The sequence below is a fragment of the Blennius ocellaris genome (assembly GCF_963422515.1).
Source record: "Blennius ocellaris genome assembly, chromosome: 1".
Classification (NCBI taxonomy): Eukaryota; Metazoa; Chordata; class Actinopteri; order Blenniiformes; family Blenniidae; genus Blennius; species Blennius ocellaris.
In genome coordinates, this window is record NC_137650.1 from 32,564,212 (window position 1) to 32,591,123 (window position 26,912).

Below are 26,912 nucleotides of genomic sequence, written 5' to 3' on the forward strand. Positions count from 1 at the left end.
GAAGGAGGAGCAAGTTTCATTTTCCACACATTTCCATGGCGACGGCGTCGAAGCATTTTGGAAAACTTTGTCTCATTATCAAAGTGTCCAAGTACTGCTGTCGTGAAAACAAACGCCCATAACATAACTGAGGTCAGACCATACCTGTGTGTGGGGGGGGGGGGGGGTTTGACTTGTGGGACCGTCCCCCCCCTATCTGTCGTCTCTGTGGTTCTGTCGAAGAGGTGTGGACAGGTGTCGTCACTTCGTCGTAACGCAGAACCGGGACGGACTCTTCGTCGTGTCCGGGGACGATCGGACGCACGGCAGCATCGGCCAGCTCGTCCAGCACTACCGGATCAACCCCATCCAGCCCTTCGGGGAGTACCTGACCTCCAGCTGCCACCAGGTGGGGCCATTTAGCCCAGGAGGCCGTCATCATGTCCAGTGGCGGCGCCAGAGGTTATTGTTTGCGGGGGTGTGCTATGGGGGGAATGCTCCAGATATGTGTGCGCGCCGCACCGCGCACGTAACAGTAAAAGCGCCACTATTTAAAACGATATTATGCGACACAAAACGCAAGATATTTAGCTAGAGTGATAAAGATGAAAGGTTTACAAGTCTGCCACTTAAACACGCCACTGAAAAAAAAGACTTTTAACACAAGAATGTCTCTGATGGAGCCTCAACAGCAACAAGAAGCAAAACACACATTTTGATTTGGGCCTCAAACACAAAGATGCTTGACTGCTGCTGCCAGTCATCAAAAACCTCCACTGGAAGAAAAATATCTGGTTCAATGGATCTGATTATATTAATAAACACGGCATAGAGAGAACCAAAGGTCAGAGTTCAAATCTTCAAACACCAAATAGGCAATGATCGTCACTCACCATGAGACGTTGGAAATAAAACAATACCCCAGTGGTTGTTGTACAGAGCAAAGGCATCAGTTATTGTTTTGACTTTTTTTTTTTTTTTTTGCAAAAGACGCTCCATGTTTCATTACTATTAGTCAGTTAAACAGTCACCAGGAAAAATGCGATCGTAATAACAGGAAGTTGTCGCTTCAAAAGGTTAATATTAGCATGCGCTGCAGCGATTGGCCTGAATCACATAACATGGCTGTTTAGTTTAAAAAAAATTTTAATCAACCAGGCAACAAATTATAGTCTTCACACATAAAAAAAAAAATAAAAAATCTAAAACCACTGGGGAAAAAAATAAAATAACAAAAAAATCACATTTCTTGGGGGTGCTTTGGCTATCCTAGGGGGCGCTGCAGAACACCAAGGGCTGAATTGTTCACGTGGTTACGACATAATATCCAAACTTGAGTGTGTCCAGTACTGACTGTCGACCGTCACGCTCAGGCGGCTGTGGACGGGCTGTACGACGTGGTGCATCACGGTCCGGCGGACGAGTCCAGGGTGAGCGTTCAAGCTCTGCGAACCCTGTGGGACCGGGAAGATCTCCAGCGGGACCAGGGGACCCGGCGGCAGGCGGGCGCTGCCGCGGGACCTCCTCCTCCTCCTCCTCCTGCTCCGCGGCTAAAATCCAAACCCAGGAAGCTGACGGGGACGGTGTCTGCGGGGGCGGCGTCCCAGGTGAGGCTGAAAGACCCCGAGGGAGCACCCGGGTCACCGTCGCACTGCCCCCCAGTGGCCGTTGTTATGGCGCGATATGAGTACAGAGGAAAGTCGATGTTGGAGGGAAACCAAGACCAGAACCGTCTCCGAGTTCAGAGGTCTAAAATAGATCGACTATCTGATCTGCACACACTGTCTTCTGACGTCGTTAAAGCTCACGGTCACTCTGGTAACACGTCTCACATATCTGGTCAATCTTCACATGGCTTCAAACTGTCACGGCTGTTTGCACGTATGGTTTTGTGCATTTGCGTATGTGTTTCGTGCATCGGGAGCACGGCGATTACTGTCGTGACGGCTTTGGCCTCGTAGCAGGAAGGAAGCGTCGAGTTTTCATCCAGGCCGGGCTCGTCTCCGTGTGTAAATTTGCATGTTTCAATCCACGCACGGGATGGTTTTTCTTTTTTTCCTGGTTCGGGGCCTGGAAGTGCAAAACACTACAAACTTCAGAAAGCACTGCCAAATACAAAAAAATCCAACCAAATAGAGAAGACACTACCCAATACAAAAAAAACCCCACTTACAAATAGAGAAAATGATTTGATAGTTTGCTATTTTTTTCATAAAAAAAATTAAGCTGACGGCAATAACTCTACACATTTACATTGTGTTGTGATGAAAGTGTTTTCTGGAGTTTGTAGTGTTTTGCACTTCCAGGCCACCATACTGGACGGATAAAGTGGTTTAAGAACCAGATGGATAGAAGTGAAATGAGTCTGTACGTAGAAGAAGAACCAAACTGATTCAGGTCAACGGAACCGTTAACTCGTCGTCCTCTGGTCTCTCAGGGACTCCCTCCGGTACCGAGGCGAAGTCTTCCTGTGGGTTTCACCCTCAGCGGGTCTTCACTCAACGCCGCTCCCTCCGACGCTCAGGGCGACTCGAGGAGGCGCGAGGAGAGACTCGGGGGAAACGCGATCCCCCCGCCGAAGCCCGAACGAGTCTCGGTCCGCGCCCGCTGCTCAAGCCGTCGGTCCGACGGGAGTCCGCCGGGAGCCGGAGAGTCGGAGCGGGCGGACAACACGAGCAGGACTCCGCCATCGCTGAACGACGGCTCCCAAACGGAGGAGGAGAATGAGAATGACTCCGCCCGGCTCAGCGGCCTCGCCTCCTCCTTCAGTCCTCCAAAGAGGGTCACCTGTCAGACCTCCTCCCTCCACGAGCCGAGCAGCTCCGTGTCCCGGTCCAACCCGCTGTACCAGACCGCCGACAGGTCCAGAGCCAGTCCCGCTCCGTGGGGAGACGGGGAGACGCGTGCAGAGATTCTCCAAAAACCCGCCGAGCCGCCCGAGGACGCCTACGAGTCACTGGGGGACCTGAAGGTCACGAAATCTAAAAGCATCTGGAGTAAAAAAGTAAGTCTGAAGCAAGAAAACCACACCCGCTGCTTTTAAACCTGATGAACTTAAACGGCTTCTCCCATATTTTTTCTCTCTGCAGAACACAAAATTGAGGAAATTCCTTCAGGATTACATAAAGAAATAAAATCTTGAGTTCCACAGGAAAGTGTTCTGGTTTCTTTTTGATTGGCTTCATTTAAAGGACTTTAAAAACGGTTTGGTTCCAGATGTTTGCTTTTTTTGAACATGAAGAGAAGATAGGAGATCGCTATTGACAGTCCTGGTTATGAGACTCACCTTTCACTTGGGCAGGACTGAGACCTCTGGACTTCCTGATGTGAACATGTCGACCTCCAGTCACAAAGAGATCCGACTACTTCAATTTCACCCGAGTCTCTCCTGGAAACCGGAGCCAACGAGGACAAGCAGCAGAAGACGACGAATAGTCAACAAAGCCTCTTCACCTTCTGTCATGGAGTGATTGTGTGGATAAAGAACTTTAGCAGAAGACGAACAGCAGTGTGGCAGCAGCGGGTTTAGCAGAGCAGCAGCCAATGAGGCAGAACAACAGCAGGTTTAGCAGAGCATGTCGACGCAGGTTAACCTCTGTGCAGGCAGTCGGCTTCACAAGTCAAGACGACAGAGTCGGTTCAGATGAAACAGGAGCAGCAGGTCTGGCAGAGCAGTAGGTGGTTTAGTGGAGCGAAAACTGGCTTTGCGGTGCAGTAGCAGCCGGCTCAATAGATTCCAGCAGCAGCAAGTTTAGCGGAGCAACAGAAGCAAGTCTGGCAGAGTGAAGAGTAGATTTAGCAGAGCAGTCACAGCGGGTTTATCCGAGTGAATTCAGGTTTAGCAGGGAAGCAGCAGCTGGATCAATAGATAATAGTAGCGGCAGGTTAAGCATGATTGGCTCCAGCATAGGAGGAAGACGATAAGATGGACGGTTACTTTTATTTCCTGAAGGTGAAAATAAACACATTATTTACTTTTCAAAAAGTCAAAGATTTCATGTGTTATTGTGGCAGCGATTAGTACGGTAATTTCAGTGTTATATGATGATAGTAACGATTCCACCCAATATTTTTTGCGAGGATTAAATACACATCGTGTAGTTCGCCTTGTGGCCGCCGGGTGTCGCCGCTGTGTCCGTCGTGTCGCTGTGAGGCTGCCGCGGCGGAGCACGAAGAAGAAAGTAGGCTTCTAAACAGATTCCCGTTGGAAGATTAAATCACCAGATCTGCGTCTCTCCCCTCCGAACTCACTCAATCTGGGATTATTCTGCTTCCAATAAGACAATGGGCACCAGAGATGACGAATACGATTATTTGTTCAAAGGTAAAGCCGCTCCGTGTGGGGTTTATTGTCGTAGCTGTTAGCCGGGATGCTAACAGGCCAGCTGATCGGATCAGGCTAACTGGACCTTTTGTGCTGTTTTTCGCTCCGCGGACACATTTCCGCAAACTGTCAGCGACTTGAATCCGCCTCGCCTCCCCAAAACCGCCTCCCCCTAACCCGTTCCGTAAACAAGACACACCGGCTCACCGGGGTTTGGGGCTTAGGTTTACGTTAAATGACCGGGCGTGATTAGCGTTAGCCGGAGTTAGCCTCCCGTCAGTGGGCGCGGACACACCTTTCACCGTTATCAGCCCGGTACCAGTACCGTTACCGGGCCGGGCAGGGGAAACAAAAAAAAAAAACACGTTGAAACGGATTGGTGTCCACTTTAGAGAGGATCAAAACGTTGATCTGAGAGCCACCGGGATTTTTTTTTTTTTTTTTAGTAATTACAGCGACATGCTCGTGAAATATCAGCTGTTATTAATACAACGCGATGGAAGCAGCAGGTACCTGGAACCTTCAGCCAGAGAACACATGGAGCCACAATAGAACCTTTGACCTGATCCTATAGAAACATAATATAACATTCAACCAGAGAACACATGGAGCCACGATAGAACCTTCGTCCTGATCCTATAGAACCATAATAGAACATTCAGTTAGAACCTTCAACCAGAGAACACATAGAGCCACAATAGAACCTCCAGTCAGGACCTATTGAAATCAGAACAGCCACATTAGAACCTACAACCTTCGACCTGGTCCTATAGAACCATAATAGAACATTTAACCAGAGAACACATGGAGCCACGATAGAACCTTCGTCCTGATCCTATAGAACCATAATAGAACCTTCAACCAGAGAACACATGGAGCCACAGTAGAACCTTCGTCCTGATCCTATAGAACCATAATAGAACCTTCGACCAAAACACATGGAGCCACAATAGAACCTCCAGTCAGGACCTATTGAAATGCCATCAGAACAGCCACATTAGAACCGACAACCACAAGAAAACTACAATCAGAGGACAGAACTACAAACAGAACCTGTGGAACCACAATAGAACAATAACTACAGTTCATATCGAACAGAATTAATCTGAATAAAGTCTTATTTACAGCAGCCAAAGTGATTTCACTGAGCGTTTCTGGGCTTTAACTTCATCACATGAAGCGATAACCTGAACAAATGTGTCTAAAATGGAAAAAAATAATCTAAATGTTTTTAAATCTTGTCAGAATGCGTGTCTTTGGGCTCATCGTCTGTCCTTGTCGTCCCTCAGTGGTTCTCATCGGAGACTCGGGCGTAGGGAAGAGTAACCTGCTGTCCCGCTTCACCCGCAACGAGTTCAACCTGGAGAGCAAGAGCACCATCGGCGTGGAGTTCGCCACGCGCAGCATCCAAGTGGACGGCAAGACGGTGAAGGCTCAGATCTGGGACACGGCCGGGCAGGAGCGTTACCGCGCCATCACGTCAGCGTGAGTTTAACGGGACGACACAGGCTTCACTGTTTGACGCTTTGAATTTTTAGTACGAAGAGGGAAAATCAAGTTAGTAAATCCCATTAAACCTTAAACGCTTGAAAGTCACGGTGATCGTTTGTCATCCACGGCCCCGTTGCCATGACAGCCCATGAAAACACAACTTCTTAAATGGATCCCGAGCTGGAATGTTTCCCACAAAGGCTCCCGATTCCATGCAGATTGATTTAAAACAAAAAAAAGAAAAGAAAAAAGGCACTTTCCGGAAATGCAACTATTTCAAAATGGCTCTGAAGGTAGAACTTTTTGATGAACGTGAAATGTCAACGTTTCTGAAAAGCTGCGCCTGGCCCTAGGAAATAGTTGTTCTGCACATGCTCAGTAGACGGGCAGTGATAACAGCGTTTTCCTCCAGAGTGTCATGACTCCCAGTCCGTGTTCGAAATAAAACAACAAAAAAAACCGATGCATTTTAATTTGATACTTTGTGTAAACGGGGCCTCGGTCAATGGCTTTGTTTGGATGACGGTCGCTGATTTAAATACAACTCAGCATTTCAGTGACGCTTTAAAAAAAAATCTGACCAAACCGGAAAGATAAGACATAATCTTGAATTTCAGTCAAGCTTTATGTCTACAGTTTAAGCCTCATGTCAAATGTAATAAAGCATCACAATGTAGATCTAATTCATTTTTATAAAGAGAAAAATAAACTTATTTTGATCTAAATAGAATTGTGAATGCTGAAATATATATATATTTTTTTAAGTTAATTTCTGTGTTTTACCTTCAGAATTAAGATTATTGTGTAAAATAAAAAAAAAAAATATTGTGTTGAACACCCTCGAGCGCCCCCTGCCGGGACTGGACTGACGGCGCCGGCCCTCTTGCCGTTGCAGGTACTACCGCGGGGCGGTGGGCGCCCTGCTGGTCTACGACATCGCCAAGCATCTAACCTACGAGAACGTGGAGCGCTGGCTGAAGGAGCTGCGGGACCACGCCGACAGCAACATCGTCATCATGCTGGTGGGCAACAAGAGCGACCTGCGCCACCTGCGGGCCGTGCCGACCGACGAGGCCCGGGCCTTCGCCGGTGAGTCGCACTTCCTCTGGTTTGTAGAGAAAGACGAGAGACGAGAGAGAGGAATTCCAACTATGGTGTGTAACGTTTCTCCGTGTCTGTCCCTGCAGAGAAGAACGGTTTATCTTTCCTGGAGACGTCGGCCCTGGACTCCACCAACGTGGAGACGGCCTTCCAGACCATCCTGACAGGTGCGCTTGTTTTTTTTTTGTTTTTTTTGTTTCACAGCTCCACCCGGCTCACCTGACCCTCGCGGTATATGAGGAAGGACGGGGAGCTGGGTGGAACACACACACACACACACACACACACACACACACACACACACACACACACACACACACACACACACACACACACACACACACACACACACACACACACACCTCATTACATCATGTGGCTTCTTATCTGACAAGGCGTCACATGGCCTCTCGCAGAGAACTGCCCTCGTTTTGGTTAAAGTCAAAGCTTCTGTTAATGAATGTATCGGTGTCGTAAGCTAAGACAAGTGAATATTGGTGGCGGGATACCAAGTAAATAAGTAACGTTTCTTTATATGGTACCTTTCACGGTCAAAAGCCACAAAGTGCTTCACAACACAGTTAAAAGAAAAAAAAAATCAGAAAGTACACACGGCCAAGACAACACAAAATCATAACTAACTCACCGCTATCTATTCCCCCCCCCGGCAGAGATTTACCGCATCGTGTCCCAGAAGCAGATGTCGGAGCGTCAGGAGAGCGACATGTCGCCTAGCAACAACGTGGTCAACATCCAGGTGCAGCCCACTGAGAACAAACCAAAGATGCAGTGCTGTCAGAACATCTAGTCCGGCCACAGACCCCCCCCCCCCCCCTCCCTCCTCCCCCGCCTGCTCCTGCTGCCCCTCCTCCCCCCCCTTTACCCCGCTCTGAGCTCCCCCAGAGAATAGACTGCCTCGCGTGCTGTTCGGTGCAGGAGGGACGAGGCCGCCGCCGCCACCTGAACTCTGCACCCCCCCCCCCCCCCCCCCTCTACCCCACTCGCCCCCCTCCTCCTCCTCCTTCCCCCCCTGTCCATACTCCTGGTAAATATACCCCAATATAAGACGAAGTCACCATACGGGGTCCCCCCCTCCCTTACCCCCCCCCCTCTGCAGGACAGCAGGCATTTCATATCACGTTTAGAGTTCTTACTGTAGATGCGCTGACATGTCACGGAAATGTCTTAATATATGAATGTGATTGTTTTTCTTCCGGCTCCGTTTCCACCCCGTCTCCCCCCCGTCATCATATCCACCAGTGTGGGTTTAAAGCACACCGACGTCGCTCCGAAGTGTACTCCTGTAAAACGAGCTTCTCCTGTGTCATTTAGCCCCGCCCCCTCCCCCCATCCCCCCTCTACCCTCCCCCTCCTCCTCTTTAGTGCAATGTACTGTTTTTGGAAACCACGTGGTGGATGTACGGCGCTCGCCCCTGCGCTCCCGTAGTGTCGCGCCGTTTCGATCCGATTGCTGTGAATACCCGCCCCCCCCCCCTCCCCCCCGAGGGGCGATAAACGGGGGACCGTTCGCTCGGCGTGTCTCGTTGGAAGACCGAAAGCTCTGCTAAATTGGAAGAGTCTCGGTGCGTTCAGGGACGGCTGGGAAATAAAAGAGTTCGCGTTCCTTGTTCAACCGTCGTCTCTTAAAATCTCCTCACCTCGCTTCGTTCTCCGTCGAGAAGCGAACGTGTCTCCCGTTTATCGGCGTCGTGTTTGGGAGGAGGCGGGAGACACTTGGACAGGTGAGCAGGACAAACCGTCCCAAAATACCTCAAACGTGTCTCTGGACTGTTGGGATCAAACTGGAAGCGGTTTAATAAACTTCAGCTTAATGAGGAGAGTCGAAGAAGCCGGTTTGGTGTAAAAAGAGGGTTTTTTTAAACTGGTCCTGCGGGGTTTAGAAGAAACTTTGGACTGAATAGAAGTTTAAAGTTGGAACAAACATCCAGAAAACATTTTTTCTTTCTTTTCTCGTAACATTCGCCATTACGAAAACGTCTTCAAACACGTTTTCATTCACCTTCCTCCTGACGACTTTGCTGTTCTGACTTAAAAGTACATCGAAACACTACAGACCCGAGTTTGACACTTGAAAGCGTTTCTTTCTTTTCCTCCCCACGTTTTTTTTTTGGGGGGGGGGGGCGTGGCCATGACTTGGCGTCCTGATCTCGGTGAGTTGAGAATTTCCCAGCTGTCCTCGAATGCAGCGTGGCTCTGCGGGGGGAGGGGGGGTACGCTATCGTGGCCTCGGAGGGTTGTTGAAGGACGAACACGACTCCCGGTGGCCTCGGGGTTTCACGTCGTCCGCGTCGAAGAAGAAGAAGAAGAAGAAGAAAAAGGCGCTCTTTGACTCCAACTATGCAGAAACCAGCACACGGCTGAAGGAGGTCCTCAGAGCGCCGCCGCCGCAACATGAAGGAAGAGAGCTCTCGCACTCTCGCCCCTGACATTCCTCCCATATTTACTCGTAACGTCCGCTTTGCATGTCGACACAAACCCCAGAGCGATTCCAGAAACTCCCGCCGACTCTTAAAGGTACAGCACGCCCGCCGTGCTGTAATGCCACCGCGTGCCACCGTCGCAGCGAGTCAAAACGGTTGTGACACTAAAGTGAAGTTTTGTCGACTCACTGCCGCCACCCGGAGCACGGAGGTGGTAAGACGCATCGATTCTTAACGTGCTGTACCTTTAATGCCAGCCGGCGGATTTTAGATTTAGTGAACTTGCCTTTTGTGTGTAGGAGTTAGATTATTTACCGCACAGACTGAATCTGGACCTGTTTCTGTCGCTTGGAAGAAAAAAACAAAAACACAAATGTAGAAAGTTTATTTTAATGTTATGAGGTTGGTTTTTTTTTTTTGTTTTGTTTTTTTCCTGTTCTGAAAGTGTCGGATTAAGAAAATGGAGAAAACTAGTAAATCCTTCTCGATCCGACGGTCGGTGACGGTCAACTTTTTGAGCTGGAGGCTTCTCGCCTTGAAGGGAGTCGAGGGATTTGGATAAATTGTGGCCATTTTCTGCTCACAGTGCCTCCGCCACCTCTCGCCTCATTCGCCCACTCGCAGCATGTCCTCCGCCCGTCACTCCCTCTGTTTGGGGAGGTGGGGGGGTCGTCCTCCGTCCCTCACTCCATTTGTCTCTCCCCCCTGTCCGGGGGCACAGCAAGCAACCGGGGGACGACCTCCGCCCCCTTTGTCCCTCGTAAAGGGGTTGGGGGTGCCTCCTCCACCCCTCGCTCCCTCTGCCTGGTGGCAAGGCGGGGGCGCGTCTTTTCAGTCCGGTGTCATGCACAGTTCTGCTCGACTGTCAACAATGGCGCCCCCCCCCTCAAAATGAACTCCAACTTTACTTCAAGCCTCCGGTTTGTCAAACACAATCATCAGAAATGCTTAACGAGGGTGTAGTACCACTTTGAGCCAGCAGGTGAACGGGTGAGTCGCTGTACGTACTTTAAAGTCTGCAGCCAAACTTGCCTCTCGTTACACCTGACTGGACGACTCGGCCTCGCCTCGCCACGCCACGCTGGCCAATCAGACGGAGGAGGCGGCGGGATTTACTCTTCATCAGTCTTCATCAGACTTAAATCAACAAAAACGTGATTGCTTTGTAAGTTTAGCTGGTTTCAATGAATCGGTGTAAAAGTCAACGTTCCGACAGTCGTGCAGAACCGGTCCCCGACGCCGCCCTACCCTCCCCACCACCACCACCACCACCACCCCTCACCCCCCCCTCCGGCCACGCCGGGTCGTGTCGTCATCGTCACGTAAAGCCTACGTACACCGAGCTGCCTCTGACTTCACCACACCGCATGGCTTCCGTACGACGGCGCCTCCACGTCGTACTGCCTTACGTCTCTTGTCACCACTGTCCGGGAAACGTGGCGGTTTCGGGTTCATCGAAGCGAAAGAAGTTTCTCCCACACACACACACACCCCCGTCCGAGTGTGTGTGTCCTGTTGGACTTGCAGCCAGTCTTCAGCAGGACGCCCAGACTCGGAGTGTGTGAGGGCTGATGGGTAATCAGACTGGAGTCTGTGGACGAAGTGATTCCTCTCTCTGCTGTCTCATGTACCTTTCATGTTGTTTCCATTGTTTTTGTGTGTTTTTTTTTAAAGAAATATGTTTGATTCCTTTTTTTTTTTTTTTTTTACGATATTGAATCTATAACTGACTGTAATTCCAGTGTAAACACATGAGAGTAAAACGATTCACTTCAATGAATCTGGAGGGTTAAAATGTGAGAGGGAGGTCAAAATGAATGGTTTTATGTTTTGTACAGATTGATAAATTGTACAATTGTGTCTATATCTTAAGTTATCGGTTCATCTTAATAAAGCGCACCAGTCATAAACCTTTCATCTGGCTTGTCTTCATTTTATTTCTTTTAGGAAATAGCACAAACTGAAGTTCATCGTTTGTGTGCTAAAGTTTAACACAAATGTTAGTTTTAATCAAAAAACGGAACGTTGCAGAGGAATTCACTGAAATGAACAAGTTAGCCATCTAACTATATGAATATTGTTGTAATACCACATTTTACCACCAGGTGCAGTGAGTCTACCTCTCTTCCTGAGACCAAAATGATTGGTCAGGATATTGAAAACAGGAAGAACTGAATTAATTGTACCTCAAATCAACTTCGATATCCACGTAAAAGATTGTCTGCAATTAAAATACATCCATCTGTCGTTTAAAGCAACAGTACATGACATTTTGTTAACTACTTAAAGATAATAATTGGAAAGTCGAAGATCAAAAGTCAACCGGGGCTGTAATACCACTCCGTACCAGCAGGGGATGTAAGAACAGAAGAAGTGAAGTGTAGTTAGCATTAATTAGTGACCAGCATGAACCAAGTTAACGTCTTCCACCAGTGATTTGGATTCACACCATCACTTACCTTAATCTGGACCGGGGGTCTGCAACCTTTTATGACGAATAAAGCCATTTTTGCCATTTTTCACCAATTAAAATTTGTCCGCAGCAACAAAACATGCTAATTATCTGAAACGAAGGAGAAAAAAAACATTTACAAAAATGTATCATATCTCGTAGCTACAATTAAGCAATATTCTTATTCGTCTGTTTGTTTGTGTCGCCTATTTCCACCTTTTTTTTCCCCCCATGAATTTTTCCACTTTAGCCGATTCGTAACCGTTTTGCTGAAGAGATTAAAACTAATTCTGAGATTCAAGTTTTCAACAAGCAACGTTTAACATTTTTAAGTTTACAAACAGCAATTTTTTACATTTTGACATTTGAATGTGTCACGGTTGACATTGTGACTTTTTGCCGTGTTCACTGGGAAAGTCGGATTTAGAAAACGCGTCGACACTCCGTGAGAAAGGGAAATTTAAGTTTTCATTTTAAGGATTTTAAGGATAGTAACACACTCAAACATAAACACACACACAGCCGACAGTGGAACATTGCACCAGGTTAGCAATAGCAACTTAGCGATGGCAGGAAGGGTTCCAGAAGATCTCGATGGTTCCCGACGTTCCGAAACTTTTCAAATATTTTACAACAAAACTTAAATTTCTACTTTCCACGTTCTAATCGGGTTCTAAGTTGGGACACACCGATGCCATTTCAAGCATCTAGTTTGAAGACTAAAACCACTAACCGGTTCATCCGGTAAGGGTCCCAACATAGATCCCTGTGGAACGCCACATAATAAATGAGCTGTATTTGATCCATGTTCAAATTTGTCATCAACGGCGTTCGAAGACAAAATAAGACTCTGAAAAGAAAAGGAGTTGGAACAGAAGACAAAGCCACTTCCCCACAAGCTGGAGACAACTTTAATTTAGAGTTCAAAACATTAAAAAATAAAATAAAAAATCCAGAAAAACCAGCGACACGTCTACAGAGGAAGAAACTATCACCTGGATCAAAGATGAGGGGAAAAAAACGTAAAGGGAGAGAAGCAGGGAAACTAAAGTCTTGTCGTCTGATTGTCAACGTGTCCTCTTCTTATTGCTGTTTGTCCACTTTTCAGTCACTTCAGAAACTAATTGAATATTGATTGAAACTCAATAGCCGATGAATTGTCGCTTAAAACAAATCTAAATCTAAATCTACACTCAGCAACCCAAAGTGTGGGAATGTTTTTATCGACTTTACGTAAACTTAAGTAATTTAAAGGCTAATGGGCAGAAATGTATTAATTATGATTTTTTTTTATGTGTTTTTTTTATTCGATCATTTGTGATTAATGAACAAAGATTACAGTATTTTCATCTGCATAATTTGTATCCTACAAGACTTGTTGCCTTAAAACGTGACATAAATGTCAATAATTTTGAAAGCTGATTTAGAATTTAGGTTTGTAAGCAACTCTTGGACAATATTAAAAAAAAAAAGTATACATTTTGGAATATTTTTTGATTATTACAGCTGTTTTCCTCAGGCCGCTGCAAATTTATTCACAAAGAATATAATTTTTTTTCATAAAATACAAATTTTAATCTTCGATTTTTTTTGTAAATGGTGAATTTATGTTTATGCTCATTTGAGATGATCATCTGTGAGAATATTTGCGGTTTGTTCATGATAAACTTGAGGCTTTGTTGCATTTAAGTCGCAGACGTTTGAACGTGGAGTTCAGGGATGGTTTGTTAGATTTTTTTTTCACATTTATCTGTGGAGAATTTGCCAATATGCAGATGACACGCAACTGTATTTCTTAGTTTTATTACATGGACAAATCAATTTTATTCACTCGAAACTTGTCATTTAAAACAGAATTCAGACTTCTGTGGCGTTCCATATGGTTTGTTGTAGCTTTATTCCAAGTTTTCATCAATTAATCCTGAGAATGATAGTCGTTAATGTTAAAAACAAATGAATTGCGCACAGTAGATTGTTGTTGTTTTTTTAAATAACCTGGAAAACTCCACGTTTTTTTGTCAGTTACGTGACAAAATTAAATCTGTAAATAGTCAGTTCATTACATGTAAACTTAACATTTCTAGATTGAATTCATGACAGTTGTGAGATTAAATGTTTATTTTCAAATGTGGAGTTCCTCAGGGAAGTGTGCTGTGACTTCTTTTTTTTTTAAACAGTACTTTCTATCTCTGCTCTCATGAACACTGAACAATCAATGGAAAACAAAACTTTAAATCATTGAATTTCTGAGAATCTGAACTTGTAATTTAATGCATATTTGCCGGACACACGTAAAGTTTTGAAAATGTTTTTCATCTAGAAATTTCAAGTGTTTGTGTGTAAACTGGTCAAAGTTATCGAGGTCTGTAAGTTTCTGAAGTGACAGGACATTGATTTTTTTTCTGTGATGAGCCGAAATCACCCGTATCCTAGTGTACTGCGACATCTAGTGGCCAAAGTCAGTATGACAGGAAAAGAAGGACGAGGAGGAGACGGGGTGGATGGAGGGATTATTTACATAATCTGCACCAAAGAAGTCACAAGTTCAAATTCAGAGATCAAAATAAGAACTTAAGTCACTTAAAAGTTGTTCTTTTTAACTCTCTGATTATTCTTTTATTTAATTTGTTTATCATATTTTTTTAAACATAAAACTTCAGTTTTAATGTTTCTTAAAATGTTTCTTTTTTTTTTTTTTAATTTGGAAATATTTAATTTACCGTTTGTGACTCAGAATAATTTTTTTTTGTTTGTAAAATGTTGACTAATTTCCACCGCAAGAAAATATCTTCGTATTCTTTTGTCGAATTAATTTTCTTCAAAAATAAAGAAATCAAATTTTCTCAGATCTGAGATGTCATGTCAGAATGTTTGATAATTTGACTCTACAATTTTAAACTTTTATTGTTATAATGCAATATTTGGCTTGGATAAGAAATTTCTTCCAATATATTAAAAAAAAAAACCTTGTAGAATTCATCTTGATTGTTTTAGTTTCTTTAAAATTTAATCAAGTTCCTGTAAATTAAAAAAAAAGTCTGAAATCTCAATCAAACTTTTTCTCTGCAACTTTAATCTGGCTGAATAATAATCGTTTTTTAAAATGTTTTTGTTTTGGATAAATTTTTTCTCCTTTATCTTTAATCGCTATTGTAATTCAACATGTGTCTTTAGCCTGAAACTTTAATTCCAAAACTTTTCTTTTTTGAAAGAATATTCTTAATTTTCTTTTCATTAATCTACACTTTTTTAAAAAAAATTTCTTTTTCTTTGTGAAACTTAAAATTTTGAAATAGTTTCTTAAAATTATTTTTTTTCAAAATCTTGAATTAATCACTTAATTTCATTTTAGGTAATGTCAATATTTAAAATTGTGAAAATCATTTCTATTTTCTTCTTTGTCATTTTTCTCTCACTGACCATAAATTTTAATCTTTAATCTCAGTGGAAAACATTTTTGAGAGTCTTGGAGACTAAAACAGTGAAAATCCAACATTTCTGTTAAAAAAAAAAAAAAAAAGCTCAAATGTGTTGAATTTTAGATTTTAAATAGTTGAGAGGGAGGGAAAAAAATCCTGACTGAGACATGTGTTGGTGTTTGGAGCAACTAAACCGAGTCCCTGTTTACACGACAACGTTTCAAAAACACATTGTTTTTGTAAACATTGTTGTTATTGTCCATGTACTGTGCAGATCATTATTTACTGCCTTCCACAAGGAGACCAGCTGTTTTCAGAAAGTTTTTCACCCCCCCCCCCCCATTTCCATGAAGATGGAGCATTTTCAAAAAGTTGCTGTGTAAACGGGCCCTGAAGTAAACTAAACATCTTTTCATGCAAAAAGAAGACAAACAGTTTGTGCAGCTGCAGCAGTGGATCTCAACCCGAAGCTTCCCTCTTAAATGTTCATATTTTATTCTTATATTAAAATTAAATCCTTCCTTAATGTCAATTTTAAAAGTTTTGGGATTAAATTTTTTTTTTTTTTTTTTTATACTTTTCCCCAAAATGTTCCCCATATATCCCCCTGGTTCCAATAAAAACTTTTTTTTAAACCTCGTTTTCACAATCAATTTCTAATCAGAAAATTTTAGCCAGTACAACTGCTCTGGTACAGTATCGGCCCCGATACTGGCATCGGTATCGGTATTGGTATATGGTATATTTATGGCGTTCCATAAAAACTTGAGGATTTATTTATTCAAATTTTTTGTATTTCTTCTTATAAATCTAAAGAGTTCTGAACCCTTCGTGTCCCCCGGTGTCTTCCCGGTGGAGGTTTTATGTCTGGTTGACGTTCCGAGGTCTTCAGGTTGAGAACCGCTGATTGACAAAGAGTCCGGAGCCCCGCGGGGTCCTCCAATATGTAAACAGGAAATAAGAAACGATGCGTAAAAACTTGAGAACTGTACAGGAACCAGAGATCGCCACTCTGATGAGTCCACTCTTAAAGCCCCCCCCCCCCCCATCCCAATGATAAACCAGACTTCTTGCCCCCCCCGGGTGGGGGGGGGGGGAAGTGTCTCAGCTGAGAGATCTGAATCGTCTGAAGTCGTTTTCGGTGGAGGGGACGAGCTTCTACCCTCTGAGTGCCTTTTGATGGACGTCCAACATGTATACATGCACGCACGCGCACGCACACACACACACTCATAGATAAATAAATAAATAAAAGTCCCATCCTCCTCCTGATGTGATGTCCTCATGTCACACTCCTTGGACCCCTGGGATTCCTGGGAATCCTCAGACTCCTGGGACACGGCGGCGGCGCCGGCCTCACAGCAGGGAGCTGGTGGGGCTGGTAGGGCTGGTAGGGCTGGCGGGCAGCGGCGGGCTCTGGCCGTGCCGGGCCAGGCTGTGGCCGCGCGACGGGCTGGGACGCACCGGCAGCAGGTCGTAGTGTCCGGGGATGTGGCTGTTCCTGGGCAGGTCGTACGGGTTCTGGGGGTAAGGCGGGAACACGGCGCCGCCTTGCATGACGCTGATGGTGGGCTCTGAGGGGCGGAGACCAGGAAGTAAAGAGGAGGACACTTTGTTTACTCACCTTTAAAAAGCCTATAAACATCATCTTAAAGGCCTCCCGACTCACTCCTGCCACACATGATTATGTGTAATACCACTGTTCACCACTGAGCAGCAGCAGCGAGTCACTTTTTATCTGAACCGGTTGACACCATCCGGTGGTCGAAAGTGGTAGTACAGAATTGACCAGGCTTAGCTTATTTTCAATTAATTAATTAATAAATGTAGAGGTGTGTAAAGATTTCAGTATAGATAATTAAAATAGATGCATTATACCTTTAATGCACTTGAGTTATTATTTATTCAATTTGGAAGCATCATGAGTAAATTATATATGAGAAAATTATTCAGATCACAAAACTCACTTTGTGAATTTTTTTGTTGAAAAGTTGGTTTTGTAAATTGTAAAAAAATTATATATTTGTTGTGTGTGTGTATATATATATATATATATACTATATTAAAAAAATATATATACTATATTAAAAAAGTGATTTTTAAGGAAATAAGAAACGATGCGTAAAAACTTGAGAAGTGTACAGGAACCAGAGCTCGCCACACTGAAGAGTGACTGAACACAAGAATCAAATCAATCAAGTGATTTGATTCTTGTGTTTTTAAATGTAAATTTAGTGTCACGTGGGTATTAGAAAAATTGCTGTGTCATTGTTTTCACAGTTTTGGCTCTTATAGCCGATCGTAACTTAGCCCCCCCGATGACATCACAACGTATCAAGTGAAAACTCCTTTTCAAAAAGCATTGTGGGTAGGTTACCCATGTCGTAGACGTTCTTGGCGGGCGCCGCCGCGCTACTGGCGGTGGTGGTGATGATGGCGGCGGAGCAGCAGTGCTCGCGGCGAGCCGGAGACTTCATCTCCACGTAGCTGCTCTCGGAGTGTTTGCAGGCGCCGGGCGGGTCGGTGATGGTGGCGTACGGATTCTCGCTGTTCAGTGAGCAGCTGCTGGACAACGAGCCCTTCATGTAGTCTGGAGACACAGACGGGGAAACACAACGGTCTGAACGGCGTCTGGACACAGCGGGGGGGGTGGAGCCACACCAGGGGGCGGAGCCACACGGGTTAAACTCCTCAACTAGTTCATGACTCAGCAGGTTAATACATTCAACATGTTTGGAAGCAAAGTCCTCTGGAGAATCTGTGGAGGGAGAAAACGGGGCGGAGATAAAAGGAGAAGCGTTGTTAAAAAGGAGAGTTCCGTGTGAACAGGCTCACATGCAGGACCAGGCTCAGGCTGTGATTGGCTGAGGGAGCAGAGCAGAGCAGGAGGGGATTGGCTGGGGAGGCGTGTACCTCGGTAGTACGGCTCCACGTGGTAACTGAACCGCCGGTCGATGCAGTACACACCTGAACACACACACACAGTCAGTACACACCTGAACACACACACAGTCCGTACACACCTGAACACACACATAGTCAGTACACACCTGAACACACACAGTCAGTACACACCTGAACACACACATAGTCAGTACACACCTGAACACACACAGTCAGTACACACCTGAACACACACACACAGTCACTACACACCTGAACACACACAGTCAGTACACACCTGAACACACACACAGTCACTACACACCTGAACACACACAGTCACTACACACCTGAACACACACTCACTCAGTACACACCTGAACACACACACAGTCAGTACACACCTGAACACACACTCACTCAGTACACACCTGAACACACACACAGTCAGTACACACCTGAACACACACAGTCAGTACACACCTCAACACACACACAGTCAGTACACACCTGAACACACACTCACTACACACCTGAACACACACACAGTCGGTACACACCTCAACACAGTCAGTACACACCTGAACACACAGTCAGTACACACCTGAACACACAGTCAGTACACTCCTGAACACACACACAGTCACTACACTCCTGAACACACACACAGTCACTACACTCCTGAACACACACACAGTCACTACACACCTGAACACACACTCACTCAGTCCACACCTGAACACACACACAGTCAGTACACAATCCATTCGATGATGGGTGTGATACATTCAAGGCTCATGATTCCACTTCTCACAGTACAAAGTGAGTTTTCTCCAGAACACCGGAGCTCCTCCTGTGTTGTCGAGGTTTTCAACCGACACACAAACTGACCGAGGTCGTTGAGGTTGCAGTAAGCCCCCCACTCGGGGGCGCTGTTCCTGTGTCGCTTCTTCGTCTTCATCTGGGAATCACAAACAGACCGACGTCACGTCAGAGATCCAGAACCGAGGAACGAGGCTCCTGTGCGACGAGTAGAAACTATAAGAGCAGTGGTTTTATCTTTGCGCGAAAATGCCATTGTACCAGGTTTAAAGTGAGGAGACGCTCCGAAGTTTTGTTTCTTCAATGCTGAAGAATGGAAGTTCGCCGCTGGAGCTAGCAACGGGTTCAGGCCTCGTTTACGCAAAACAGCATTTCCAGGGAAAACGCATCGTTTTCACGTTTTATTTCAGTGTAACGTTTAACTTTTGAAAGTCAAACGAAAATAAACGCTAGCAGTGCGTTTCATGCGGTTTTGACTGATCTTCTACACCCCTCTGGTGTCCTGGAGGTGAACTACATCTACAACACACAACTTACAAACTCCTCCTCGTCCGCCATTTTGTATTTTCCACTTTCGTCAACATTCAGATCGTCACAGAACATATTAAAAACTCACTGTGACGCTTTTGAAAGGTAAAAACTACGTATTTCGGATTATTTTGACTTTCTAATCCCGAAGTTTCATACGTTTTTATTGTTCAAAAAAGTTTCCTGAACAGGAAGAAGAAGAGGAGGAAGAGGGACAGGATTTGATTTGTTATTGACCAATATAATAAAAAATACATGACACACATTTACCATGTTATTTAAAAACATGTATATAGGATAAAAAGTGACGAATACAATAAATATGGTGTGGTAGTTCCAATCTTAATACTGTCACACCAAGAACAAACTTAAAATATAGATTATCATTCCTTCAGATTGAAGAGTATAAAGAGACACGCATTCCCTGAAAGTTTCATTGAGATATCATGATTATTAAAGAAATTACAAAGTGTTTTCATGTAAAAATTTAAGTTTTTGTGCACTAAATACCTTTAAGACAGTTCCACTAATTAGTAAACTTCTTTTGCCAATAAATTCCTTTTTTTTCTTAAGATATCTGAATAGTTTCGGTGTCATTTGGTTTTGGTACCAGTTACATTCGATTTGGTTGATTTTTGAATTTTTTCCTTCACGTATCTACCGTCGACGCAGTATTATATATTAGCCTGTAGAGGGCGCCCCACCCCCCCCCCCCCCCCCCCGGCGTTAAAGACACCCTGACTGCCGTGGGAGCTCGTGACCTGCGAGGGTGCGGCTGCAGACCCACCTTGGCGCCCCGGCTCTTGTCGGGCGTGGCGTAGTGCGCGGCGTAGCCGCAGGCGCCCAGGGTGCGGTAGCTGGGGTTGGAGAAGCAGCCGCTGCTGGGGGAGGAGTCGGGCGAGGCCAGCAGGCCGGTGCACTGCAGCCCTGCTGTCGGCACATCAACACACACTCACACACTCTTGCGCAACCCGTGGAGAGCCCCCGGGGGCGGTCGCCACGGCGACGGGAACCTGGAACGACCCCCGCTGGTCAAATCCGTCCCCGGGGTGATCCGGGGCCACGGAGCGAGGAAGCGAGCGAGGAAGTTTTCAAAGTTTCCGACGGGTTGTTTAAATAAAAATGTAAAACTCCACTCAGGACGTCTCGTGAGGCGTCGTCAATACTTTCAGGGTATTAATGATCAATCAGAGAATTTCATTTCACAGTTGCCCAGATCACTCAGCACTTTCAGCTCACGCTGTTAGCATTAGCATTAGCATTAACCAGCGCTAACCTTGCGTTAATTACTTTAAGCTGTGATTAACAATATCCATCATTCATTACCTTCACCTTCTTGTGTCGTAATTTATATCGTCAGTTTGTTACGTTTCATTTATTTAGCATTTATTGAATTCCTTTCTTATTTCTTTCAATATTTTTTGTGATTTTAATAAAAAACATTTATCCTCATTTGTTATCGTTTCATTTGATATTTTTAGTCTTAAAAAAAAAAAAATTTGTAATTTTTTTTCTATTAATTCAAATATTCTCCATGTCTTTTTTGTCCCACTAAACTCTGTGATGTTATTTTTCTTGTGTTGGACTATGATGATTTATTTTGCGTATTGTTATTACCGTCGCCACGCAGACGTCCCGAGGGTTTTTTTTCCCTTCTAACTCTTGTTAAAAGCAGAATAAACCGTCACGTTTCTCTGAAATCTTCCTCTTTAATCACATCAAGACGTTCATTTTCACCCCCCCCCCCCCTCAGACATGGGAAGCTTCATCCTCTGTGACGAAGAGTGTGACGAGGCTGTGGAGGAAGCAGCAGCAGCTTTAGCAGCAGTGTGTTACCTGACAGGGAGTAGTCGGTGGAGTTGATGTGCAGGGCCGGGGTGTAGCTGACGTTGGGGACGTGGTGGCCCTTCTCCCTCTGCCGGTACCGGAACCACAGCACCAGGCCCAGCATGGCGGCGATGAGCAGCAGCAGGAAGACGATGCCCAGCACGGCGCCGGCCGACTGGCGCTCCGACGCCAGCGCCGGGCTGATCTTGGTGTACGGATTCAACTCCTCCATCATCAGGGCGGCTGAGGAGGAGCAGGAAGTTCACGTTCTGGCTTCTACACTTTCACTTCTTCATTTGTTTACCAATATCTTGCTGTTCTATTTAACTAGTAATCTTTCAGGCAATTTATTTGAGGATGACTTGGATGATGATAGATAATGAGGAGGATGATGATAACGATAGATAATGATGATGAGGATGATATTGACAGATGACTCTAATGAGGATGATGACGATAATACTGATAGATGATAACGATGATAATGATAGATGAGGATAACATTGATGAGAATGATGATATTGATGATACTGAGGATGATGATGATAATGAGGATGATGACGATAATACTGATAGATGATAACGATAATGATAGATGAGGATAACATTGATGAGAATGACGATATTGATGATACTGAGGATGATGATATAGATAATGAGGATGATGACGATAATACTGATAGATGAGAATGATTATAATGATGCTAATGAGGATGATGATTAAGATATTGATAGATGATAATAAAGATGATGCTGATGATCATGATAATGAGGATAATGATAGATGAGAATGATGATGATAATAATAGATGAGGATACCATTGATGATAATGATAGAGGGTGATGCTGATGATAAAGATGATGATGATAAAGAGGATGATGCTGATGATAATGAGGTCCTCACCCTGGTCACAGCGGATCCCTTTGAACCCGATGCTGCAGTAGCAGGTTCCCGTCACGTAGTCACAGGTGGCGTTGTTGAGACACTCACACAGCTGCTGGCAGCCATAACCAAACGTCCCCGCAGGGCATTCTGGGAGAACGGCGAGGAGGACGCAGTCGTTACAGGGGGGTGTGTGTGTCTCTGTCTACATCGCACTACATATATATATATATATATATATATATATATATATACATATATATATATATATACATATATGTGTACAGTGTGTACTCACTGAGCTCACAGCTCTGTCCGATGAAGCCGGTCCTGCAGGAACACAGTCCATTGATGTGGTCGCAGTCGGCTCCGTTCTGACAGCGACACACTTCAGCACACTGAGAGCCGAAGAAGCCAGAGGGACATCCTGCGGCCGGAAACACACACACACACACACACACACACACACACACACACACACACACACACACACACACACACACACACACACACACACACACACACACACACACACACACACACACACACAGACGAGTGTTGGAGCAGCCTCACACACCAACGTCACATTATAGAGCATCTTCCTCCCACTGACCAATGATGAATTTAATGAGTGAATCAGTCATTATTCTAACCCATACGGTGCTGACAGCTAATGCTAACTCTATAATAATACATGACTATTATTAACATTATAAGGAACTTTAACAAGTATTATTTACAGTAACTTCACTGCTTTTCAAACTGGATTAATACGGATTACCAGTAATCCCTATTAATGAAGACAGAATCGCGTTTACAATACGAGCCGCTTAACTGTAATCCCCAAATTTAACATAACACGAACCGTAATCTCACTTTGAAAACATTATTTATTTATTTATTAGTTTATTTGATAGGCACAGTGCATATGAATCTGAAAAATAGTGTAAATATGTCAGATTATAGCAAAAATGCTTATTTCTATTTGTTGTCCCGAGGACGGTGACACGAGATACAGGAAACAAAATAAAAAATACATTTACAATAAAAAATACATTTACAAACATTACATACTGCATATTAAATAGCAGGCTGTTAAAAGTGTTCACAGACTTGGCTTTCTTTCATCCACAGTTTAAGGTGCAGCTTAAAAATTGACAGTGTGGTACACTCTCTTATTGTGAAAAGGGAAAACTGTTCCACACATTATTATGCAGACTGATTCAAATAGTGTACTCGAGAAAATACTGTACTTCAACGATACACCTGCATATGAATGACTGGTGGAAGAAAGAGTTCACTTTGTTTCTTTATGGATTAAAGTTTGTTCTCAGGTTCTCCAGCAGAGGGAGTAGTAGGACTGATAAATGACGACGGAGAACCTCTGTGTGTGTGTGTGTGTGTGTGTGTGTGTGTGTGTGTGTGTGTGTGTGTGTGTGTGTGTGTGTGTGTGTGTGTGTGTGCGTGTGTGTGTGTGTGTCCACAAATGAGGATTTAAAGATCGGTCCCCAAATTACATTGAAACACGTGTGTGTGTGTGTGTGTGTGTGTGTGTGTGTGTGTGTGTGTGTGTGTGTGTGTGCGTGCGTGCGTGCGTGCCTGTGTGTGTGCGTGCGTGCGTGCATGTGTCCACAAATGAGGATTTAAAGATCAGTCCCCAAATTACATATAAACACGTATATATAGATGTGTGTGTGTGTGCCCGAGCGTGCGTGCGTGCGTGTGCGTGTGTGCGTGTCGTACGCTGAGTACAGTAGAGTCCCGTCCAGCCGGGGCTGCAGTCACACTCTCCGTCTGTGGCGCTGCACTCGGCTCCGTTGTGACAGTTGCAGGAGTGGATGCAGTCTGGACCCCACAGACCCTGTGGACAGGCTGTGACACACACACACACACACACACACACACACACACACACACACACTCTTTTCAACTGTTCCGTTCACTCTCCTCGCCGGTCGTCCCGGCGGTTCTTACGTCTGGAGCAGTCGTCTCCGATCCAGCCCGGGAAGCACTGGCAGGAGCCGTCGATGGGGTTGCAGGTCCCGTTGTTGCTGCAGACGCACGTCTGGGCGCAGGCTTTTCCAAACTTCCCGCCGGGACACACTGGAAGACAAGCGGCCCGACACACAATAACCCCACCGCCTCATCAGACGGAATTATGAATGACTGAAGTTTTAAAATAAACATGAAGAAGAAACGTCTCCCGCCGCGGGCTGGGAACTTGAGAATGTTGGCGGGAAACGTTTTGGATTTTGTATTGGTTAATTTTAAAAACATTTTTTTATTTAGAACTCGGTCCGGCTGTGCGTTTTTATTTCAGCTGAAATAAAATTTCGGATTTTTGTCTGAAATGATCTTTGAACTTTGTTGAGCATTATTTCGAGGCTTCGTCTGGATCTGGTTTTTGACTCAATGTGAATTGACCGAATACTCTAATTTAAAAAAAACAAAAAAACAAAGTGAGACAGGAAGTGCAAAGTCTGACAAGCATCATTTCTTGATACGAGCTTCGTTCGGTTTTTCTCCGTTAAAAGCAACTGGAAATGACTGTGTTGTATTTGGTGCTATGTAAATAAAGTTGAATTGAATTATCATAATGTATAATTATATATGTATTAGTGCTGTCCAAAATAACGTGTCAAAAAAAAAAGTCTCTGAGTTTAAATAAAGTCTCTGTGTGTTGAGTCGACATTAATTCTGTGGTTTTAGCTGAATCATTACAAGCTTCAGTCTTCAGGAGTAAAACTATGCAATTAATTGCAATTAATTACAGAAAATTGTGCAAATTTAATCAATTGACAGCACTTGCATATATATATATATATATATCTCAACAAAGTGTATATTTCATGTGCTCGGTGCTTTTTGAAAAAACATTTTTTTAAGATTATTAGCAATTAGCATGAGCAGGCGCCCAGTTCCGGCCCCACGTAACTTGTGAAACTGTAAAAAAGCTGAAAATGTGCTCATAAATGTTCATTCACATTCGCCGCGAGTCGCCGGCGGCGCGGAGAGAACGAGTCACGGGCTTTACCTTTTTTTTTTTTAACGTCTCACAAGTGTCAAAGTTATGAAAATTACGAGCCGCCATTTAACGCCACGCGCCAAACTTTTGTTTTTTTTTAATGAGTGTTTCTTTTATCGTCTCCTTCACGACCGTTTATGAGGCGTTTCGCTCTCAGTGTTAATAAATGCAAGCACGTCTGACGCCCTCCTCCCGTTTCCCCCCACCTGTCACACGCATTCCGTTATCCTCATTAAACACTCCGGCCTGTCGGAGCTCGTAAAGACTCGCCGCCCCGCTGAGCACCGACGGTCCCGCGCCGCCATAAAACCCCCGCAAGGGCGGGGGAGGGGGGGGGGCGGCGGCGAGGGCAGGGGGCCGTAAAGACGGGGAGATTTGGAGTGTCTTACGTAAGAGTTAGCGGAGTGTGAGCAGCGTCTGCGGGGTTCACTTCAAAGGACGTGAGCGGCACGCGCGATGAGGTTCGCCGGCGTTGGCAGGAAGTAATTAGCGGGACGGAGACGGTCGGGTGTCTCCCTTGCGAGCGTGGAGTCTCCGGGCCTCTGGACGGACGGACTTGAGACTGAACACGTTTCACAAAGAGCGTTTGGACATTTGTAATCGGTTAAAAAAAAAAAACGTCGCTGTGGGCTCGTTGTGGAGCCGCCGTTAGCTTTAGCGTTACGTCGACGTTCGCGCCGCCCGTCGTGAAGTCGAGTTGAAAGATCTCCTCGCGGTCCCGAACCGACTCCCGTCTCGTGTTGCTGTCGGGACTTATCTTATCTATCTTATAGAGCATCTTCCTCCACTAACATCCACATTATAGAGCATCTTCCTCCACTAACATCCAGATTATAGAGTATCTTCTGCCTCTAACATCCAGATTATAGAGCATCTTCCTCCACTAACATCCAGACTATAGATCATCTTCTGCCTCCAACATCCAGATTATAGAGCATCTTCCTCCACTAACATCCAGATTATAGAGCATCTTCCTCCACTAACATCCAGATTATAGAGCATCGTCCTCCTCTAACATCCAGATTATAGAGCATCTTCCCCCACTAACATCCAGATTATAGATCATCTTCTGCCTCTAACATCCAGATTATAGAGCATCTTCCTCCACTAACATCCAGATTATAGAGCATCTTCCTCCACTAACATCCAGATTATAGAGCATCTTCCTCCTCTAACATCCAGATTATAGAGCATCCTCCTCCACTAACATCCAGATTATAGAGCATCTTCCTCCTCGACGAGTATTTTCACAGGTTATGGATGAACTGTTGGACGGGTTTCAGACCGACCCGTCCTCCGTCCCAGCAGGCAGATTGATCGGTGTCTCAAGAGATTTTGAGTAAAGAGAAGAGCGAGGAAACCGATGGAAGAGCTGGATGCTGATTGGTTCTGGAGTCATGTGACCGTGCTGTCGCCCGAATTCCACCTTCCACATTGACCCAGTCCATGTCTTGATGTGGCTCGAGCAGTTTGGGGGGGGACAAAGGACTACAAAGTGTTCCTCTGTCGTTTCCTCAGCATGGAACCATTTGACACAGTCACGAGACAGACCGAGGGAACCCACCTTGGTTGCACAGGGAGCCGAAGAAGCCGGGCAGACATTCGCAGTGTCCGGTGACGTGGTGGCACGCTCCGTCGCTGTGGACGCACTGAGGACACGACTGGCTGCAGCGATGGCCGAAGAAACCTGGAGAGCAGGCTGCAGAGGAAAGACAAGCAATGGACATTGCGTTTGCA

At 45.0% G+C, this 26,912-nt stretch overlaps 2 protein-coding genes across 2 annotated transcripts in view; one reads left to right on the top strand and one right to left on the bottom strand.

Moving 5' to 3' along the window:
- Positions 1–4,149: 4,149 nt before the first annotated feature.
- On the top strand, positions 4,150–11,251 carry rab11a (RAB11a, member RAS oncogene family). Its single transcript, XM_080497061.1, has 5 exons — positions 4,150–4,303; positions 5,593–5,788; positions 6,690–6,883; positions 6,982–7,062; positions 7,567–11,251. The coding sequence occupies exons 1-5, from the start codon at positions 4,264–4,266 to the stop codon at positions 7,701–7,703; spliced, it is 648 nt and encodes a 215-aa protein (XP_080353187.1). The 5' UTR covers positions 4,150–4,263; the 3' UTR covers positions 7,704–11,251.
- Positions 11,252–16,563: 5,312 nt separating this feature from the next.
- LOC308131432 (multiple epidermal growth factor-like domains protein 10) overlaps positions 16,564–26,912 on the bottom strand; it is a gene marked incomplete at its 3' end in the record, with an annotated part of 64,702 nt that continues 54,353 nt past the window's right edge. The window contains exons 12-22 of the mRNA XM_080498160.1: positions 26,740–26,874; positions 24,125–24,253; positions 23,894–24,022; positions 22,449–22,577; positions 22,172–22,300; positions 21,277–21,510; positions 20,228–20,370; positions 18,982–19,051; positions 18,121–18,174; positions 17,585–17,797; positions 16,564–16,781 (exon numbers count right to left, since the gene is read on the bottom strand). Coding sequence (XP_080354286.1) covers positions 16,564–16,781; positions 17,585–17,797; positions 18,121–18,174; positions 18,982–19,051; positions 20,228–20,370; positions 21,277–21,510; positions 22,172–22,300; positions 22,449–22,577; positions 23,894–24,022; positions 24,125–24,253; positions 26,740–26,874 — 1,583 coding nt within the window. The remainder of the gene's footprint in view (positions 16,782–17,584; positions 17,798–18,120; positions 18,175–18,981; positions 19,052–20,227; positions 20,371–21,276; positions 21,511–22,171; positions 22,301–22,448; positions 22,578–23,893; positions 24,023–24,124; positions 24,254–26,739; positions 26,875–26,912) is intronic.